The following is a 23339-nucleotide window of genomic DNA, read 5'->3' as shown; positions in this document are numbered from 1 at the left end:
CATTACCGGAAGTGCTTTTGCAATGTCCCCCTCCTAACCTTCCGAGGAACCCCATCTTTGCGCGCCCTGACTTGACTTACCCTTGTAGTCGCAGAGCTTGACCTCCTTCATCTGACCATCGGGCATCAACGCTGTGCATTTGAAATCTGGGGCAGGCCTCCCAACCTGCGCCTTGCAGGAAGTCATGTTGGTACCAACTGCAATCACAAACACAATGGACACAGCATGAGGCTGGTAGCAAGGTCCAGCTTCTACACCCCCTTAAAGACCACATGAGTGCATATGTTGGTAACAAGCATCCTGTGAAGAAACTGGCTATTATAAATGAAATGCCATTTATTTTCAAATGCTAAGAAATGACTGTTAAGACCAGTAGGCAGGGTCATTATAAAGTATACTCAGGTAGCCAGCTGTGATCTTCAGGTTACTTTATTCAGGTTGCATCACAAGGAGATAGGAAGTCCAGTACTAAGGAAACCCACTGGCTCCCAGCACCCAGGCTACATCATCACCAGCTGGCCTGGGCGGAATGACATACACTCAGCATTCCAGTCAGTCAGGCTCCAGGCATTCCATTCATGACCTCACACCTACAGGGACACACCATGCATGCAGGGAGCAGGATAAAGCAGGGGAATAAACATATAATAGGAATACCATTCCTAACACCTCCCTTCCTTCCACCTCACCAGACACACAACACAACAATTACTCAAGTTAACTATTGATTAAGCTACAGCTAAATAATGTAAAAAGGGCGGTGTGACATATTTAATCATCTAATGAAGAGGGTTCAACTCATTACTTATACAGCTGTGTAGTGTTTCTGCTACTATAATTCATGAGTTTTGGACAGACTTACTGCCTGAGTCATGGAATTATGTGCGCCGAAAACAGGGATTTGTGTGCCATTCTGCCAGCAAATCCCTGTTTGACAAATGGGGATTTGCGGGCAGAATGGCGCACAAATCCCTGTTTTCGGTGCAAATAATTCCATGAATCAGGCAGTTAATGTCCTTAAGGGTGATTTGTTAGGGCAACGGGTCATGGCTTAATTGTGATTCCTGAGCTTGACGGTGAGCTAATGCGATTAGAGGTCTCAGGTTCATGACGTTATTATGCTTCATGAGTTTTGTTGTGAGTTTATGTCAACAGGGCTGATTTGTTAGGTCGCAGGCTCGGGCGTTATTATGCTTCATAAGCTTAGGCATGAGTGTATGTGATCAGGGCTGATTTGTTAGGTTTCAGGCTTATGACATTATCATGCATCATGAGCTTGGTCGTGAGTTTATGTCAACAAGGCTGATTTGTTGGGGCGCAGGCGCATGACGTTATTATGCATCATAAGCTTGTGAGTGAGTTTCTGTCAACAGGGCTGATTGGTTAGGTCTCAGGCTCATGACGTTGTCATGCCTCATGAGCTTGGTCGTGAGGTTAGGTCTTAGGCTCATGACGTTATCATGCATCATGAGCATGGTCGTGAGTTTATGTTTGCTGAGCTGATTTGTTAGGTCTCAGGCTCATGACGTTATTATGCACCATGAGCTTGGCCGTGAGTTTATGTTTGCTGAGCTGATTTGTTAGGACGAGGGCTCATGACGTTGTTATGGCTCATGAGTTTCCGAGTGAGTTAATGCCCTTAGGGCCGATTTGTTAGGACGAGGGCTCATGACGTTGTTATGGCTCATGAGTTTCCGAGTGAGTTAATGCCCTTAGGGCTGATTTGTTAGGACGAGGGCTCATGACGTTGTTATGGCTCATGAGTTTCCCAGTGAGTTAATGCCCTTAGGGCTGATTTGTTAGGACGAGGGCTCATGACGTTGTTATGGCTCATGAGTTTACGAGTGAGTTAATGCCCTTAGGGCTGATTTGTTAGGGTGAAGGCTCATGAGGCTTTAAGGCTGCTCTCCTTGGTACTGATTAATTAGGGTGAAAGATCACTGCGTTATTATGCAATTCTTCAAGATTATTTTACTACTTACTTTTATGCTCATTTGTATTACATTTGGTGCTTAGATTGCATTGCAGTACAGTTCAGTGAGCTACCTTATCTACTTGTCCCATCCCAAAAATGTATCATCAATTAGATTGTCCTTAGACAAAGTCAATGCAAGTTTTATGTAATGAAATCTTCTGGTAGCTCCTTCCAACAGTATTTATCGAATGCATTTTGATACATTTAGACAATAATAATTAATAATAATAATTAGGCTTTTATATAGCCCTACAAACCCTCAGGTATCCGAGCGCTGCTTATTATTACCCACGGTGTGTGGTGCTCATTTATCGACCTCGGAAGGATGAAAGGCTGAGTTTGGCCCCGCCGGGATTCGAACCTGCGTTAACAGGCTCTGCACGGGTGTCAAAGCGAGCGCTCTACTCGCTGTGCCACTTGACCGACAATAAATGTAACTATTCATTTCCATCTAAATACATTTCATTAAGATATTCCACAATTTTCACAAGTTACGGGCACAAGTTTATACAGTAAATGTAACTCACTGTATTCAGTTCCATCTAAATGCATTTAATTAAGAAGATGTTCCCCAATGTTCATAAGTTACAGACTTGATGTCTTTCCAGTAAAGTACTACAATATCATCTGATCCTATGGCTACCTAAGCACAGCCAATCTACTTCGGGTCTGATAAGCGCTTTCATCTTATGAGCCAGATGCTGTCAAACCACAAGCATGTTGTACCTTGTATCCTACAACATTAGATATCCTTGTGGTAACAGTAAACCAGAGATGTGTCTTCTGTGGGCAGAATGCCACTTATGTGTTGTATATCCGACCACCTGGGGCGGCGCATTCTACCACCAATCCTCCAAAGTGACATTCCATTGATCCATTAAAAGGGATAGTTTTTTGTGGTTTTGCCAGCCAAGCACCTAAGGTTCACAGATGTGATGACCTCAACGTAAAACATGTTACTTCTTGTGCACCGCCCCATGGAGTTCCAACTATGGATGTTGTCATTACAAGCAAAAGTGCAGGCCTAGGCAACTGAATTAAGTCGCATTGATGCAGGGAAACAGTTAAGTGGCAGTGAAGTTACAGTTCTGCTGGGCATGGATAATCCAAGGCCCAGAGACTTGGGATAGGGCCTGGGCTGCTGCACAAGCAAAGTACAGGGTAATATGGAAAGGTGCATGGCAGACATGCAGGGGGGACTGTTGCATCAACAGAACAGCACTAGCCCATTGTGTACATCTCCGCCATGCAAGCAGTGAAGACTTGCTAAGGCAGGAATTCCTGTATGCAAGCCATACATCTCTGCTCTGGCTCAAGAGGATGAACCCAATAGTAGTGTGTGAATCATTTCAAGCACAACCTAGGCAGATATTCTACACTATACAATTATGCAAAAGTGTATGTGGAATTTAAAGGAAAGCTAGAGGTGGAACAACAGGTAATATACGTACAGAACTACATTAAAAAATATATATTTGATGATGGTCCATCCTTGATGATGGCCATCCTTTCCTCCTGGTTATCCTTGACCTCTCAGCAGCATTTAACACAGTAGACCAGCAGACACGCACCGACTATCTACATTGCTGCATGGGGATCAGCGGGATCATCCTCAACTGGTCCAAATCATTCCTTGCTCATCACCACCAGTTTGTACAGATGTATTTCTCCAGATCACCAACACTATCCACCTCCTGTCCCGCAAGGATCCATCCTCTCCCCTGTGATCTTCAATCTTTGCATGGAACTTCATGGAATCCCCCTTGCTCCATACAACACCCACCAATATGCAGATAACACGCAGCTCTACCTTAAGATACCAATAGGCTCAAGGCCTGCCTTTCATTGATCCAGTCTTGGATGTCCAGTATTACCTGAAGCTCATCCCCTGAAAGACTCAATTCCTACTGCTGAAAAATAACACTGAACACCCAGACATCCAGACCTGGCTCTCTGCTATGCACCTTGAGGGCTTTAAACTGTACCTAGCCACTTGCGCCAAGTCCCTTGGGTTCGACATCGACAGACACCTCTCATTCAAACAGCACATTGCAAGGAAGACAAAAACGGTTTGGTACAAACTTTCTCTCCTGTGAAATATCAAGCACTTCATCTCAGAAAACAACTTCAGATCTGCTGTCCAAGTCTTGGTCCTCTCCCACCTGGATGGTGGCAGTGTCCTTTTGGAAGGCCTTCTGGCAACTACCATTTCTTCCCTGAGGTGGTCCTGCATGCAGAACCACGAATCATCAAAGGACTCCGCAAATTCGATCACATCACCCCGACCCTCATTGAACTGCACTGGCTCCCACTGCAAGCCAGTATCATTTTCAAATCCTGCCACATCATATACAAGACTGTCACCCTGAAGTTCCCAAGCTACTTCACCGAGGAACTCGCCATCTCCGGAGGCCTGCGATCCACCAGAGTTAAAGACATGTGCAAACTTGTACTCCAATGGTGCATGCAGGAAGGAAAAAAACAGAAGACAGGCCATCACTGTCTATGCCCCAAGACTCTGGAACCTCCTCCCCATCAATACAATCCTCTTCAAGGAATGCCTAACCCCTAGATCCCCGCTATTTCTGCCCCTTGGTTACTTGTAAATCCATTACTGACTACTGCCCTTCCCTCACCTGTTGTTAGATTCCCATTCCCTTATTTCTATGCTCCCTAATCTTATTCTTCCCCCTATGATTGTAAGGCACTCACTCTGTTGCTTCCCGAAGCTAGACCTGCGCTCAATATATACCCTAATAATAAAATTAATAATAATAATAATAATAATAATAATAATAATAATAATAATAATAATATACTTGTCTCTAAAATGGTAGTGTTCTAACTTGATGGGTCCGACTTGATGGTCGTGCAGTTATGTAATGCCTCCGTCCCCAAGTACCGCTCGAGCAGAATGTAAAATACTGCCCTAGCAATCTTTGAGGCCACAGGTGGGAGTGTCGTCGTCAGCCTGGTACCGGGAACGCCGGAAGGACCCCTGAGTGCTGTAAGGCAAAGGGTTATAATCAAGGAAACACCCAAAAGGCAATTGGCAGAGGGAGCAAACAAGATGCAGTGACACCAGCTTACCTAAAAGGGGTGGAGTATAGGTAAGAAACCTATGCAGACAGCAGGGGAACCCACAGCAGGCTGAGATGATGTACTTGGCACTCCTGAAAGCACCTGGTGGAGCAAGACTTGATCCGTCGCAAAACTTGAAGCAATCCGAGGTTTGCAGAAACAGAAGGGTAATCCAAAAGCAAGTCCAGAGTACAAACAGGTGTCAGATGTCCGGAAGATCAGAGAGCACGCCAGAGTCCAAGGGTAATCCGAGAGCAGGTCCAAGTGAAGCGTTCCAAGGTCGAGGCAAGGAGAGTAACAAGAAGCAAAAGGTAACGCCTGGCAGTCCTCCGTAGAAGTAGCTGTGAAGCAAAGTGTCTTGTTTGCCGGCTTCTTTTGAAGCGGCGAGCGGTGTCACGTGACGCATCACGTGACCGCTCGCGCACGTTACGTGGAGCGCAACACGGCCAGCGATTGGGCCTGCCAGTACTTCCTGGTATCCTGGCGTCGCCGGCTGTGCAGGAGGCGCCATGGCAACCGCCAACGCAGAAAAGAGCGAAAAGAGGCGAGTCCGCCCAACATGGTATCCCGCCTGCCGTGCTTCCCCTGCTGATGTGAATGGAGAATACGACGGCGAGAAGCGCCTGATGAGAGAGACAGGTGTGAGGGGGGAAGTGAGAGATGGGATGTGTGAGAGGGCGTGACAGCGCCCCCCCTCAAAGGCCCACAACCACGTGGGCTGGATGGATGTTCCCGGTGAAACCGGGCCACCAGGCGAGGAGCGTGAACATCCCGAGAAGCAATCCAGGAGCGGTCCTCAGGGCCGTAACCCAGCCAGTCTACTAGATACTGCAACCCGCCCCTGTATATGGGAACCCAGAATAGCCCGCACCTCAAATACATCGGGGGACGAGACAGAGACCGGGGCAGGAGGGGCAGCCAACCGGGTAGGGCCAGGGCATGGCTTAAGCAGGGAGACGTGAAATACCGTCCCGCCTGGCCGGATGGATCCGCCAGGCGGGAGGCACCGCCAGGCACATAGCCACCGGGTTCAGGACCTTGACCACCTCATACGGACCCACAAAGCGAGGGAGAAGTTTGCGACAGCCAGGGATGTGCAAATGGCGGGTAGAGAGCCAAACCCAGTCCCCCACTTTGTAAGCAGGCGCATCCGCCCTCCTCCTGTCAGCAGCGGTTTTCATGGAGGTTTGGGCCTCGCGCAGGTGGACCAATGTTTGGGCATGGACTGAGACCAAATCCCGAGCGCAGGCCGAAGCGGCGAGGGTATCAGAAGAGGAGAAGTCCGGAATGGGGAGAGTACGGGGGTGTTGGCCATAGAGGGCGAAGAAAGGTGAGAACCCAGTAGCAGAGTGCAGTGTATTGTTATAAGCAAACTCAGCGAGATGCAAGAGGTTAAGCCAAGTGTCCTGATACTATAACGTTAGGCAGCGTAGGTACTGCTCCAATGTCTGATTGACCCTCTCGGTTTGCCCGTCGCTCTCTGGATGGTAAGCAGAGGAATAATGAGCATCAATACCCAACAGAGAGGTGAGGGCCCGCCAGAAACAGGAGGTGAACTGTGTGGCTCGATCGGACACCAAAACATGGGGCAGGCCAAAGAGACAGAACACAGACCTAAAGAAATGCTTGGCTAAGACCGGGGCTGAGGGTACCCCCTTGCATGGTATGAAACGGGCCAGTTTGGTATAGGAGTCGACAACGACCCAAATAGTATCGAAACCCTGTGTACGTGGCAGGTCGGTAATCAGGTCCATTGAGACCGTGTGCCAGGGTCGTGGAGGAACCGGGAGAGGAAGAAGAAGACCCAAAGGTCGGCCCCTGCGTGACTTGCCCTGGGCACAGACTGAGCAGGTATTGACGTAGTTCTGTACGTCGCGTTTCATAGTCGGCCACCAACACCAGCGTTTGAGTAGGTCCAGAGTACGATGCTGCCCGGGGTGACCATTAATGGCAGCATCATGAGACCACTCTAACGCCAGGTTCCTGGTTTCACTTGTGGGAAGAAAGAGCTTCCTGTGTACAAAGGACAGCCCATCCTGCATAACCGGATCCCATTCTGTTAGTGATTGTGGATAGCGGGAGAACCACTGTCGTATGGTGGACTGTAAAGAAGGTGACGGTGTGCAGACACAAACTACATGAGTCTCACTTAACAAGGTTTCAGGGAAGGATGGGAGAACCTCCCCCCCAGGGGAACGAGACAGACCGTCTGCTTTCCCATGCCCGACACCAGGTCTATGTTTGACCACGAAGTCGAACGCGGCAAAGAAGAGATGCCAACGTACTTGTCGGCTGTTTGTACATTTCAGAGAGGCAAGGTCCTGGAGATTCTTATGATCGGAGAACACCACCGTCTGGTGTTTTGCGCCCAGGAGGTGGTGTCTCCAGGTCTGTAGAGCGTCCTTAATGGCCAATAGTTCTTTTTCTGTGACTGTGTAGTGCAATTCGCTTGCCATGAACTTACGAGAGTGAAATGCAACCCGATGCAAACGACCAGTGGCAGGACATGGTTGGGACAGTACAGCGCCTAGTGCATAGGAGGATGTGTCTGCCTCGAGGACAAACGGGAGTTCAGGGTCAGGGTGTTGTAACACCGGAGCAGTGGTGAACATAGGTTTCAGAGAGTCAAAGGCGTTTTGTTGTGTCACGGACCAGACATAGGGGACTGAAGGGCTAGTGAGCGCAGTGAGTGGTGCTACAATAGAGGAGAACCCAGCAATGAATCGTCGGTAAAAGTTAGCGAAACCCAAAAATGACTGCAGTTGCTTGAGTGTGGTCGGAATTGGCCATTCGTTGATTGCCCGGACTTTGGACTGATTCATAGAGAGACCCCCGGGAGAGATATGGAACCCCAAGAACTCAACCTGACTGGTGTGGAAAATGTACTTCTCGGGTTTAGCAAATAGTGCGTTGGCTTGGAGACACAACAACACTTCCTTGACATGTGTGATGTGTTCATCGAGGGAGGAAGAGAAAGCCAATATGTCATCTAATTACACTACCACGTAGGCGTTCAGGGATATCGCCAAATATGTCATTCATGAAGCGCTGAAACGTAGCAGGAGCATTACAGAGGTCAAACGGCATAACTGTATACTCAAACAACCCTTGTCGTGAGCAGAAGGCCGTCTTCCATTCATCTCCATCACGCATGCGTATGAGATTGTACGCTCCCCGAAGATCCAGTTTGGTGTAAATCGTGGCATGAGTGAGTTTGTCTAACAATGGGGTAATGAGAGGTATGGGATAGCGGTTTTTTACCGTGATGGCGTTCAAACGCCTGTAATCTATGCAAGGACGGAGATCCCCTTCCTTCTTTGGCACAAAGAAGATAGGACTTGCAGCTGGGGATGTTGATGGGCGAATGTGACCCAGACGCAGGGCCTGCTGTATGTATTCTTGCAGGACTCGCTCTTCCGTCTGGGTTAGGGAGTAGATCCGGCCCTTTGGGATGGGGGCGTCCGGGACTAAATCAATGGGGCAGTCGTAGGATCGATGCGGAGGAAGACCTTCCGCAGAGCCTTTGTCAAACACAGCCCGAAATTCATAATACTCAGGAGGTATGTTGTTCGTGCCCGCCCCGTCCTGGGTGTCGGGTCTGTCTTCTATGGCTATAGAAGCGACTACCCCTAGGATGTCTGCGGGACTGGAAACCCGAGGTGTCTCGAGCAGGCAGTAGTATTGGTACGTTTCTGATTCAAAGGAGACCTGACCCATGCCCCAGTTAATCAGAGGATTGTGCCTCTTTAGCCAAGGAATGCCCAGGATAACTCCAAACTGAGGCGTGGCTATGAGATCAAATGACATGGTCTCTCTATGGACTTCCTGTATGACTAATTCCAACGGGGCTGTCTGTTGCAAGATTGGTCCAGAGGCTAGCGACGTCCCGTCTACTGCATGAACCGGTTCGGGGTGTTTCTTTTTGATCAGAGGTAAGTTTAGTGAACTGGCTAGCGCTACATCTATAAAACAGCCTGTAGCTCCAGAGTCGATCACTATTCGTACTGCATGGGAGATTCCTGCAGCTGGGTTTAAGGAAGCTTGTACCACCACAGGTCGGACGGAACCAAAAGCCGGATCAGAGGAATTTTGTATAGGACTCGCCCCAACCCCTGATCTCAAGGTCGAGTCTTCGGAAAACCCAGAATTTTGTTCCTTGGCCGATGGGGACACTCCTTTACAAAATGCCCGTTGAGACCGCAGTAGAAGCAAGCGTTGTCCGCCCTTCTGCGCTCTCGTTCGGCATGAGTAATGGGGCTGCGTACCCCGCCGATCTGCATGGGTTCGGGTGAGGTGCCGGATGTGGATGAAAGTGAGGTATGGGATAGCCCTGCTTCCCCCTTACGTTCCACCTGCCTGGCGTCGATTTGCAAGGTCAAATCAACTAGGTCGATATAGAGTGAGGGAAGAGAAGGCACCACAGATAAAGCATCCTTCATGGAACCACACAAGCCCCGATAATAGATCACTGTTTTTTTGTTCTCTGGCCAGGAGGTCTCAGTAGTGAGTTGGTTGAACTTGGTGATATACTCAATGAGGGTGGACCGGCCTTCAGTAAGATCTAGGAGTTCCATGTCTCTGGATTGGGCTTTATATCTAGTGTCAAAAACCTTGGCCATTTCTTGGGTCAATAACTCGAAATCGTACAGAGCAGGATGGTTGCCCTCCAACAATGGGTTAGCCCACGTGGCTGCCACACCTGACAAATGGGAGAGAAGAAAAGCCGCCTTAGAGACCGGATCAGAGAAAGCCTGGGGTCGGCACAAGAAATGCAGTTTGCACTGATTTATGAAGGTGCGATATTTCAAAGGATCCCCCTGATACCTCCCAGGGGCTGCTAGAGGAAATGGGGTCTGAACCACCACAGACGGGGCTGGCAGAATGGGTGGTCTGACGGGAATCGGGTTTTGGGATGGGGCAGCATCGCCAAACTCGGCGTCAACAGGTAAGGGATGTTGTGTGCTTTGCATGGCATCAAGACAGTGGTTCAGTGCAGTGGTGGCAGTGGCCAGGTCAGTGCGGAGGGCAGTGGTAGCAGCTGCCATATCTGTCCTAAGCGATGTCACTGCTTGCATTAAGGCAGTCACAGGGTCCCCGGCTGAAACATCCATAACTGGACGACCATAAGGCTTCACAGTCTGTTCTAACTTGATGGGCCCGACTTGATGGTCGTGCAGTTATGTAATGCCTCCGTCCCCAAGTACCGCTCGAGCAGAATGTAAAATACTGCCCTAGCAATCTTTGAGGCCACAGGTGGGAGTGTCGTCGTCAGCCTGGTACCGGGAACGCCGGAAGGAGCCCTGAGTGCTGTAAGGCAAAGGGTTATAATCAAGGAAACACCCAAAAGGCAATTGGCAGAGGGAGCAAACAAGATGCAGTGACACCAGCTTACCTAAAAGGGGTGGAGTATAGGTAAGAAACCTATGCAGACAGCAGGGGAACCCACAGCAGGCTGAGATGATGTACCTGGCACTCCTGAAAGCACCTGGTGGAGCAAGACTTGATCCGTGAAAAAAATTGAAGCAATCCGAGGTTTGCAGAAACAGAAGGGTAATCCAAAAGCAAGTCCAGAGTACAAACAGGTGTCAGATGTCCGGAAGATCAGAGAGCACGCCAGAGTCCAAGGGTAATCCGAGAGCAGGTCCAAGTGAAGCGTTCCAAGGTCGAGGCAAGGAGAGTAACAAGAAGCAAAAGGTAACGCCTGGCAGTCCTCCGTAGAAGTAGCTGTGAAGCAAAGTGTCTTGTTTGCCGGCTTCTTTTGAAGCGGCGAGCGGTGTCACGTGACGCATCACGTGACCGCTCGCGCACGTTACGTGGAGCGCAACGCGGCCAGCGATTGGGGCTGCCAGTACTTCCTGGTATCCTGGCGTCGCCGGCTTTGCAGGAGGCTCCATGGCAACCCCCAACGCGGAAAAGGGAGAAAAGAGGCGAGTCCGCCCAACATGGTATCCCGCCTGCCGTGCTTCCCCTGCTGATGTGAATGGAGAATACGACGGCGAGAAGCGCCTGATGAGAGAGACAGGTGTGAGGGGGGAAGTGAGAGATGGGATGTGTGAGAGGGCGTGACAGGTAGACAAGGCAATTATACAAAAACACTGCATTCCTTATGAAAAACACATGAAACAATAGTACAAACATGAGCAAACAAATACACAGCCTGGGGTTAAAGTCAAATTTGCGACTTCATCTTAAAGATAAAAATGTTTGGAATCCAATTGAGTTCCCTAAGGATGTCTATGCATTGCGGCAGATTTCACAGCTCTTTTACCCAAATCATGAAGCTCTCTTAATGAATGGTTGCAAACATCAATGTGAGGGTGAGTATTGTGAAAAATTAAGTGACTGGGCACCAATCTCAGTGTGCATTATATACTTAGCGACATAAACATACAGCCCCTTTATCACAGATATATTTTCCAAATATAAAGATCTGTGGTCTTTTTAATGGTCCCAAAATGTCATCTGATGTTATGCAAAGCAGCCAGGAACCCTCAATGGTACTATGTGTCCCCTTTCCTTTCTCAAAGATGCATCTTGAAAGAATACTCAAGGAGTGTATCATACTGTCTATCTTGGAATTATAAAGTTCAATTACGAAACAATGTATATGGTTATTCTAGGTTTTGATCATGTTCTTTGCTCAGCAAGGCAATTATAATGTTCTTATTACTATAATATATAATGGAAATTATCATTTCACCTAACTATTGACCGCTCAGGTCCATGCAACTGCAAATGGCCAATCCCACCCTTTACCTCCCCCTGTCCACACAAAACACACCCTCCTAGGGTCTCTTTCAACTAGCTCTGCAACACAGCTAAATCAAACTGCGTGCAGCATAAAGGCTACTAGCTTTATTCCTAAGAAGTTATCTGAGAGTTAATGGCTTAATTGCAGCTGCAAATGAGCTCCTGGTGTGATAAACAAAGGTCATAACCAATGGTGCCTTCTGCACTTGATTTATCAGCAACTGTGCCCTCTCATTTGTTCCTTGCACTGCTGTCCTGTTAAAAACAAACATTTGCAAAGCATACTCATGGGTATTAGATAGGTATGTTCCAGATACTGCCATCTCATGGCCGGTCTTTGCCATTACGGCAGTGCCTGACAAATGTATATCCAATGCCCACCCAAACTGTTTAGTCAATTATGCTTTTATAGATTCTTTGGCCGAAAGTACACACCATTGTGTCTGTCAGTATGACCTTGCTTCTTGGAAAGGATCACCTTCCCATTAAAATCAATTATCTGTTTCTTCTGTGAGCAACAAGGCAATGTTTAATTGTACGTGTTGGTCACTGATTGGTTGGTAGTACTGTTGGTAGTGCTGTTACACATGTACATTTGTTGCAGTATGCACAAAATGAATGAAACAAAAGAAAATAACAAGCACATTTGTAGATCATGCAACATGCTCCTGTGGTCTCTTACTAGGCATGTCAGAATCCAAGCACCCTGCAGTGGCTTTTTGTACCCACCTCACATCCCACCCCATATGGAAATGTGAGCTCAGTTTCATAATGGCATTTCAGCATAATATTAGTCAAATCCACACCTCATGGGATGCCTCTGTCACTGCTACGCCCATTCTACTTTTAATCATAAAATAACACAATAACCCTTCCACTACTTCAAGATAACATTTTTGTTCTTTCCTCTGGTTGCACTGCTGTCAGCAACGGCTGGGGTGGCTCTAGCAAATGTGCCCTTTCCAACATGGTGTTACCCACACAGAGAGACAGAGAAAGAGAGAGACATAGCTAGTGAGACAGACAGAACAGAGAGAACGTGCCAGTGAAAGAGAGAGAGAGAACAAGAAAAAGAGAGAGATCACTAGACCAGCTTGATGATAAACAGGGTACAGCTAGTAACCAATTAATGGACAAGCATGTCATTAGACTAGAGGAAAAGGCCCAGGTGTTAAGTTGTATACATTTTGTGACAGATAAACAGAGTACATTTCTGCTCGTAACCATCCATTTGCCAAGTAGAAAGGGGAGTAATAGTTGACTGCCTTGTAGTCTAAGCAAGCTACCTTAAAATCATTGATGTTAGCCATGATGGGTGGTATTTAGATGGGAAAGAGGATTAGCAGGAAGACTAGTTAAAACTGCAGTGCCAGAATTGATGTAGGACACCATAAGTAGCTAAAACAAGCGAGGGACGTTATAGGAAGGAATATAGGGCTTTATCACACTATGCAAATACAGCTGCAAGTGACATGGTTTAACAATCTGCAGGACATGCGCCTCATGCTCCCCATGGTACACCCCCGAGCTAGCCTCCAACAAACTCTCAATCAGAGCCCTAGAGAAACAGTGGCGCAAAAACCATAACTCACCAACCTCGAATCTCTGCTCGCAAACTGTAGGATTCTGATTATCGCGGCCAAAGTTTGTTACTACCCCAAAACCATTGCAGGAGTCTCTAACAGGAGCAGAGCCCTATTTGAATTAGCAAAGCATTGTAACAAACTCTCATCTGACCCCAAGGTACCAGAAACCAGGAGAAATGCAACAGAATCAACATATTTATTATTGAAAAAATAGACAAAATTCAAGAGACCATCGAATCAAACCCTCAAAGCATTAGCATCACCTGCACCCCAGCATGCACACTGCCCATCTGGACTACCCTGTATCTCCAAAAATGGATTGCCTCCCTCAAACCTACTTCTTATAGTTGGGACCTCTATCATTCAACAATTGATGTGCCTGTTGCTCACTGTGCTCCTCAGCATCATCAGTGCAAGGCAAAAATGTGTTTTCAAACATTGATTAGCAGAGTTTGCTAATCAAAATGTTCTTGATTAGCAAACACACCCATTTGACTAGCAATGTTGTACTAATACTTTTAATGTCACTAGAAGTTATGTACATACAAAACATAAATCAAGCATCATTACAGCATGTATGTGTACTGCTGCATTAAGAGATTAGTGAGACGACTCAGGCCTTGCAAATTCTTTAAAATTCCTCTTGAAATGCAGGTTAAGTAATTTAGTTTACCTACTCAACCTAAAAGAAATAGACTTGAGCCATAGCAACAAGTGACAAAAATGCAAAAGCGCTTTCTGTAAAATGGTGCATGTCGCCACAAACCAACTTTGTATGGCACACTGCTGCCAGCTATGCATAGGAAAACTTATTTTGACATTTACTGCAAAAACAGTAACTGTTACATAACATTTTCAAACATCCCCTATAAATGGTACTCGCCCTTCATAAAATCTACTTGACTATGGGTTGTAGGTCAAAGGTTCGAAAACAAAAGGCTCGAATGCCTTTTTTTAACATCAAAATGACCGAAAAAAAGGGTGAATTTTTTGTTCTTTTTTTATGGGGGGTTCCCCACCAAACCCCTGTTTTCTTTTTATAAATAACTTTTTTATGTACACTAAACTTAATAAATAAATAAATAAATAAATAAATAAATAAATAAATAAATAAATAAAATTCTACCTTTTTTCGGTCATTTTGGATTCGAACAAAAGGTCATTCGATCCTTTTGATTTGATCGTTGGACCGGGCACCTTGACTATGTGAGTGGGCGAGTGGACTTTGCAAGCTCTGACTGAGTGTCTGTAAAATTTAAAAGGTTAGCTGCATGAATGGACACAAATAACTAGATATGATAAAAAGGCTCTGAAAACTGTTTGTCCAGCTCTCTCCAGCATGTGATAATATATAAAGCAATCAATCGCTGGAGACTAAATACAGTGTGTGGTATTGCAGTAGATGTGTCGATGTACAGGATGGACGGAACCATTGATCATTCTTTTGCGTAAACATCTAATTAGCGTTGTGTATTCATTATGTAAGAGGAAAGAAAGTAAGAGACTAAGCAGAGTAGATGGCATAGCAGGCAGAGAACTGGTCAAAATAGGTGGAATATTGTAGGTTGCTGCCATCTCACTTTCAGTGTAACTGGTATAAAACTGCTCATGCGTTGAGCACCTGTTGCACAGAATGCAACCATCAGGTCCCAAAACTAGATTTGCCATTAAAAGCAGTTAGCCGTGTGATCATGTACATTTTCAAAAGTGTTCACTCATCAATGTGATTCATCTTCCCCAAACAACAAAAATCTAGTTGACACTATGGGTCTCATTACGAGAATGGAGGTAATGAAAAAAGGAAGGCGGAATGGTAATACCGGCATCGTTAACGGGTCCGGGGGATTTCGACCCGACAACCCGCCAATACCGCTACTGCTCGTACCGTGCCCCTTCATACCAGCTTGCGCGGGTACACGCACCCCTTCGCGGAGTAAATACCGGGATGCCGGTAATAGGAGGACATCACAACTCACGCAGGCATGCAATTACCGGCACCCCGAAGGCGGTAATTAGGGACTGCACGATGGCAGCCATACAGGCATCGCGGACCACCCGTAAACAGCACTCTGCAATCAAGGCAACTGCCACAGGTGCACACAATCACCACAGGTGGAGTCAATGGAGCCTGTCCCAGTATAAAAGGAGTAGACCCACACACCACACCCCTTCTACACCAAAATGATACCACTAGCTGTTGCAATAATGGGGCTGGAGGACATGCCTATACTGCTACAACTACAGCAACAACAGCTACTACAACAACAACTACAGCCACAGCAACATGCAGCACAGAGGAGACGCAGGAGGAGAAGGAGGTTGAGACAGGGACAGCAATTACCACCAGTGCAGCCAGTAGTACCTCGTAGGCAGCTACCAATCCCTCGCATCAGACCCAGTCCATTCAATCTAACCGCTGAGCAGATCCACAACCTGTACCGGTTGGACCGGGACACCATCATCACCATAGTGGACATGATACACAACAACATTGTCAGCCTCATAGAAATACGCACTGCCATCCCCCCGCTACTAAAGGTGGTGTCTGCGCTCCACTTCCTGGCCACAGGCACCTACCAGCACACAGTGGGCCAGCTGCATGGCATTTCACAACCACTATTTTAACGCATGCTGATCCAAGTGCTGGATGCCCTCCTGAAGCATGCTAGCACCCACATATCCCTACCACGGACTGCCCAGGAGATAGCCGGCATCAAAGTAGGCTACCATGCACTGGCAGGCATTCCCAATTGTGTTGGTGCCCTCGACTGCACCCACACAGAATTGGTAGTCCCCCATGCCGTAGAGGCGGTGTACCGCAATCGAAAGCAATACCACTCCATCAATGTGCAGATGATATGTGACTCCAGCAAGATCATCACACATTGCTGCGCCCGATATCCCGGATCGACACATGATGCCATGGTGCTGCGTAACTCCACGCTACCCCGTCACATGGAGCGACATGCTGGACGACGTGCCTGGCTGCTTGGTGAGTTGGTTGACTGGCCCATGGCAGTGCATCGGAGTAGTGATGTGTTGGGATGCATACACCACCTGGGTGGGAATGGGGGGGCGGATGCATGCTCCACCTGGGTGGGAATGGGGGGACGCATACTCCACCTGGGTGGGAAGGGGGGATGCATACTCCACCTGGGTGGGAATGGGGGGGGATGCATCTCCACCTGGGTGGGAATGGGGGTATGCATACTCCAACTGGGTGGGAATGAGGGGATGCATACTCCACCGGGGTGGTAATGGCGGGGGGATGCATACTCCCCCTGGGAGGGAATGGGGGGGTTCATACACCGCCTGGGTGGGAATGGCCGGTGAGTGGAGAATGCACACAGAGCTAAACACTCCTGACCTGAACCTCCCAACCCGAACATTACACATCACTGGCACACATTGGAGCAATGCTGTATAATAATGACTACATGTAAGACGCACAACCTGGCCACCATGGGTATGTCAAGCAATGCATGACTAAACATGATTGCAACTGTGCCAATTGGCTAGTGTGACCATGCAGTGTAGTATACACAGCAGAAATGTGAGGCAAAACATTGTCGTGCAACCACAGTACATCCACATCAGCATGCAAGACTTCACCCTGCATCATCTGTACAACGCCATCCAGACTACCATGCCATATTCCAGTATAGAATGCATCTAAATAACATTTGTGCATACATACAGGGACATGTGCATGTAGACAGCAAATAGCTGCGGCCATGGCTGTGAATCTTGAAGGTGGCAGCTCAGAGTGACTCACATACACCTATTTGTATTCGCTTGCAGGGGATGGAGGATATCCCTTGAAGCCGTGGCTACTTACCCCTGTGCGGAACCCGCAGAACAGCCATGAAGAGGAGTACAATCGTGTTCATACCCGTATCCGTGTTGTGAGTGAGCAGACCTTTGGCTTGTTGAAGGCGCGGTTCCGCTGCCTAAGCAGGTCTGGTGGAGCACTCCTTTATAGGCCTGAGAAGGTGGCAAAGATCACCATGGCCTGTGTCATGCTGCACAACATGTGCATCCGGAGAAATGTACCACTGCCACCTGACATTGTCATGCATGCACCGGGTGAGGATGATGAGGATGAAGATGGAGGAGAAGCAGCACCCCTGCCAGTACATGATGCACAAGATGGCCATGCAGTACGCCAATCACTGATTGGCGAATACTTCTGACCCACAGGGACGTCGATAGACATGTGTCAATTACACATTGTACACTGGGCCCATGTGGACATGCACACAGGGAATGTGGGGAGTTCGGCACTGTGCACTGTCATGAATTAAATGGATACACACGAAATGAACAATATCCAGGCATTGAATGATTTTTCACACAACGGGTGTATTAATATAAACTACAGAAATGTGCTACCCCCCCACACCAACACCAAAACTCCCAAACCCCAATGGACTCCCCATACCCCAGTGAACTCCCCATACCCCCAATCAACTCCCAAAAACCCCCAATGAACTCCCAAAACCCCCAATGAAATACCCCTAATACACCAATACACCACCGACACCATCTGACCCACTCCCATTATTGTCCCACACTATTTCCTTGATTTCCTGTTGTCCGGGGGCAGCATTTCTGAGTGCCTCACACTCCGTCTTGTTGGACGCACAGGGCTGGAGGGTGCAGAGGAAGCAGGTGCAGAGGAAGCGGGTGTTTAGGAAGGGGGTGTGGCGGATGGGGTTGAAGCCGTGGTGATTTGCACAGCTGGTGCGGGTTGTGGCTGCTGCATGTGCAGCAGGATAGAGGTTAGGACCTGGGTGACGGCCCCCAGACTGTCTCGCATCATCAATGCAGAGGCATTGACGGCAGCTGTGTTCGCCGCTATGGCCTGCGCAATTTCACGCCTCGTGTCCTCCCCATCCGCAACATATTGTCGGAGAAGGTCCATCATTGAGTCCTGTCTAGCCTCCACCCTTGCTAGCCGTGCCTCAAGGTTGTTGGTGGGAGCAGCAGTGGTTGAGGGGTCTGTCACCGGGCCTGCATTGGCAGTGCTATCCTCGGGGAGGGTGCTGAGGTCCGAAGCGTGTAGCAAAGGATCCGCATTGCTGCTGGTGGGTGAGGGCTGAGTGTGGAGTTGGGGGGTGCATACCGGGCTTGGGGAGTGTGGACATGCTACATGGGTTAGTCCATCCTCATCCACATACTCCTCCACTGCAGTTTCAATGTCGCTCAGTGGGGCAGTGGCTGTTGCCTCGCCCACCGAACATGTTGCTGCCGACATTGTGCCACTGGCCTCGCCTTCCACTGTTATTGCCCGCTCCGTGGTCCCTGTGTCAGGCGTTGATGTGGGGCCCTCATGTGCAGCCAAGGCCTGGGCACTCGCCCTGGGCTTCGGTGTGGCATGCGAGGCTGCGCTGGAGGTGGTCTTGTCTGTGGCAGTGGTCTTGTACCTGGACGTGGATGCCCTTGTGGCTGTTTCCTCACTGGCATCCTCTCCATCGGTGCCTGGGGGGTAGAAGAGATGCAGGCCATCAGTGATGGTGTTACATGCAAGATGCATTATATGGTGCTGTGGAGAATTTCATTAATCATGTATTCATATCTTACAGGTGTGTCACACAGGGTAGTATGAAGGGGCCATTTTGGCATGTGCTGTGACGTCTCAGTGCAGGGACGCTGCATGGCAGGTAGCATGCCGTTGTATTGGGCTTTGTGTGATGTATTACATGGGCACGGTCCGTGTGTGTTGGCTGTGTGTTGGTAATGGGATTGGCACTCGGCATGCATTTCAGTGTGGCAGGGTTTGGGCCTCCATCTGGACAAGGATATGTTGATGTGTGTGTTGGGACATGCATTGCCTTGCCTAGACTCTCTTCCACATCACTTGTGCTACATCATGGTTTCCCCTACAGGGATCTGCAGGGCCACTCACCTCCATCTGCAGATGTTGCGGCACCCGTTTCCATCTCCCCAAATCCCTCGATGGACTCCATCTGTATGAAGCTACTGCAAGTCTCCTCTCAGCGTGAAAGTTTTGTGGGTGAGTGGGGACCCCCGCCTGTGGCCATGGCCTCCCTCCTATTGCTGGCCAGGATGTTCCGTACCCTGAGGCAGAGGTCATCCCACTTTTTTTTACAGTCCTTGACTGTCCGTGGTGTGGTGCCGACTGCTGAGACCTTGTGGGCTACCTCCTCCCAGATCTCGTTTTTGCGTTGATGCACCTCCCTTTTCAGGTTTTGCTGGTTGATCTCCTCAGCATGGGCAGCTAGGGTGTCCGCACAGCATGGTCAGTTCTTCATCTAAAAAACGATTTTTGCGCAGCCGGGGGTTTGATTTCCTGGTAGCCTTAGACATGTTGAAGGGATTGGCACTGGTCTCTCCTGAACACAACTGGTGGTTTGGGAGGATTGCAATGGATTGTGTTTTTAAAGATGGCCGCCGGCGCATTTTCTGTTCCAACGCAATGACGTTACTTCTGGGTCGAGTATTACGAGCCCTGTATTAGCATGATGTTATTACCGGGTCGGTATTAAGGGGTGCCTCCTAGGCGGAGGCGGTATCGGCGGGTCCCGTGATGGCGCTATCGGAGGGGTTGGAGGGTCTTTAGGACCATGGCAGTATGGCCATTACCGGCATGGGGGTCCGCGCGTGCTTGCGCACTCGTAATCACCCGCTATTAGCGGTGTCATACGAGCACGGACCTGCTAGTTCCTCCATGCCGGTAATGACCCCGTTTTTACGGCGCTTCTCGTAATGAGGCCCTATGAGATTTAGATACACTAACCTAAAATGTACTGTAGGCCATGGAGACTATGCAATGTTTTGCAGAGGCAATACTGTAGTTATGCATTATGCAACAACTTAAATTGTTAGGAATTGGTGTGTATACAGTTACACATACTGGTCTTTGCCAAAGATGATATAGTTCACTTGATAAAAATATCATCAAGATTACTTCAGGTTGTCAATTGTTTGAAAAGGAAAAAACAAATGTTGCCTATCACTCCCACACAGGCCTTTGGCACTAGTGAAGGAGATGATTACTATTGCACTCTCTCTCCATTAGTCCCTTTGAACTTGCAGTGATCAGAGAAGAGGGTGGTGGGTGCCTTGAGCGCCAGAGAGGAATTCAGGGTGAGCAGTGCTTTCATTGAAAAAGGTCACTAAACTAGCTAGCTTTCCTACACAAGTTTCAATTTAATTAGCAAACCTACAGAATTGCATAGCAAATTGCTATGCGACACTGCTTATGTTATGCCTTGCACTGCTCCCTCACAGAAGGATAATTCCCGGAGACCCTCAAGAATGGTCTCGTACAACCTCTTATGAACAAACCAACCCTAGATCCAGAAGGCTTGGCCAATTCAGGCCCATTATGAACTTCCTATTTATTGGCAAAATCTTGTAAAACGTAGTTGCTACACAACTACTCGTAAGAATCAAACAACTCCACCTCCTAAATGACTATCCGTCAGGATTCCACCCAAAATGCTCTCCAAATCATGTATAAGGGCAACTCATGCCACCTTGTCCTTCTTGACCTCTTGGCTACATTCAACAGGATGGGATTCTCTGGCACTGGCCTGAATTGGTTTACCTCCTACCTCTCAGCAGACACTAGGCTGTTCAGATGAACTCAGCGTGTTCTAACCAATTCCAGGTGTCCTGCAGAGTCCCCCAAGGCTCCATGATATGATATGATATGACATGTATAACGCGCCTGTACACAATAGTTTCTAGCCGTGACAAGACAAGGAGGGGGAAACAAAAAGGGAGGACAAAACAATGATCTTACTAGGCATAGTGTCATTCAGACCGTGCAAGAGCAGGGAAGGTGGAGAGGAGAAGTGATGAGGGTGGGGGGGATGGAGAAGTACGGGACAAAGGAGAAAAAAGAAGAGTGCAGCCAACGGGTGGCAAGCACGGCTACTCATGTGCAGCCACAGGGTGGCAAATAAGTGCAAGAAATGTGGCTGCAGGGTCTTGTAGATCCAGGTTAAGAAATTCATTTTGTAAAATGTTAAATGGTCAAATGACACATGAGATTAAATGTACACAGCAATAATGTATGGCAATGTTGCAGATATTGTGATTTGGTATACTATTTGAACAACTCTCTAAAAAATTGGAGCTGTGAAAAAAAGATAAAAAGATAAAAAGTTTTTTTTACTGTTGAAATATGGAAAATAAATAACTATTTTTGATACAATGTGGTGTAGTCTATGAGAATTTAATGGTTATTAATCTCATGCAGTAAGGTACAACCAGCTATGGATTTGGGGAAGCAAGGGACCGAGTGAACATTATGTATTGTTTAAAAGTTTTGTTTATAGAGGGCTGTTCATTATTGGTCGTAGAAAACATTACCTCTAGTCTCTCTAAGTTGTTTGTGAGTCTGTACGGCTGTTGAGTCGCGAGACAAACTAAATTGTGTTAATACATCTGATTGATGGTATCATTCTCGCCCTGGTAGCAATAGGTGATATAAGACACAGGGCCTCATTACCCGGTAGGCGGTGAGCCATGGCGCTATTAGCGCCATGGCTCATGCCGGTAAAATACCGGCACCGCCTTGACGGAAAGGGGATTTACCGCCCCATTCCAAGGTTGGAGGAACGGTAAAACCCCTTTCCCCCATTGCCCTTCCCCATTCCCATTTCTGCCCCATAGGGGTCTATGCGAATGGGGAAGGCGCTAATTACGGCACCGCAATTTTGCGGTGCCGTAATTATCTCCCAGGTCCCTTAGCGGGTTGGATTTTAACGCCTGCTAAAAGCAGGCGTTAAATCCCCCAACCCGCAAAGGGACCTCGTAGTAAGGCGGAAGGGATTTGCCGGTACCGGTACATCCCTACCGCCATCCGTGTAATGAGGCCCATAGGCTTAAACATGGCCGCTGAGAGATGTAAAAGTTACGATGACGAGTATATCACTGAATTACTGAGTAATTCAACACTGTTCGGAGGAGAATTGGGTGACACATCTAACCTGACTAGCTGGGACGAATTGACCCAGATGAAAAAGAGATTGATTAGATCTGAATTGCATGGGAGTGTAATGCTGGAGTATTTAAGAAACAGCATATTACCGATGGGACTTGTAGTAAGAAATGAGCCAAAGATTTTTCTGGAAAATAAAGAGTTTCTACTACAGTGGAGCTTCATTGGTAACAAATGTGGCAGAGATTGGGTGATACTAATAATTGATACTGCTAAACAAACTACAGAGAAAATAGCCATAGACCTAAAAAAATTAGAAGAGGAGATTAAAAAAATTGTGCCTATCGAACAATGTAAAAAAAGAGTAGATGAACTACTGAATGACATGAAGGCATTTAAAGAAGATTTAACAAAAGAAAGGATTAGGCGCCTTAAAAAAGATATACAGCAGTTTACCCATGAAAAAGCTTTCCCTTATGTCCATACATGATGACTACTTCACAAAAGAACAGGAAGAACAGATGCAAAAACAGGGCAATTCTAAAAGACGAGTCAGGTTCAGAGGAACCTCCTTTAGCTCCATTGAAGACAGTATGGGAGATGGCAATAATACAGGAAGAAGAGGATGCACCCAAAATTATAATACAAGCAGAAGGGGTCCAAGGAGAGGTGGTGGCACAAGACGAAATAGTAATAGAGGACACCCCGTTGGACAACATTTTTTAGAACAGGACCAACAAGAATGGGACCCAGATCAACGAGTAATGACCCGCAGCATGAAGACACTGTGGTAAACCTATCAAATTACGAATTGACCCCTGAAGAGACCAAGGCCTTGAATAAAGGCCTAGGGTTTGTCACCTCTAATATACATAATGGTTTTCAATTCCGAGAAGAATTCTCTGAGTTTATGAGAAAAGTCCATTTGAACCAATTTTTTTCAGATAAAAGTGACAACAGCAAACCAGACAGTGGCTTACACAGGAAATCTGACTTCTGTCCTCCATCACAAACACAGACGGCTGAAGCACGA

The 23339-nt window shown here is 47.6% G+C and overlaps 1 protein-coding gene across 3 annotated transcripts in view; it reads right to left on the bottom strand.

The window, feature by feature from the left end:
• Window positions 1–23339, bottom strand: part of LOC138549874 (peroxiredoxin-2-like) — a 1255072-nt gene that overhangs the window by 1112668 nt on the left and 119065 nt on the right. For all 3 annotated transcript variants that reach the window (XM_069642369.1, XM_069642370.1, XM_069642371.1), the window contains exon 2: window positions 81–197. In XM_069642369.1, coding sequence (XP_069498470.1) covers window positions 81–186 — 106 coding nt within the window. In that variant the 5' untranslated portion in view covers window positions 187–197. The remainder of the gene's footprint in view (window positions 1–80; window positions 198–23339) is intronic.

This window comes from Ambystoma mexicanum, chromosome 1q (genome assembly GCF_040938575.1).
Source record: "Ambystoma mexicanum isolate Mex_15411 chromosome 1q, UKY_AmexF1_1, whole genome shotgun sequence".
NCBI lineage: Eukaryota > Metazoa > Chordata > Amphibia > Caudata > Ambystomatidae > Ambystoma > Ambystoma mexicanum.
This window is presented reverse-complemented; position numbering and strand designations above follow the sequence as displayed.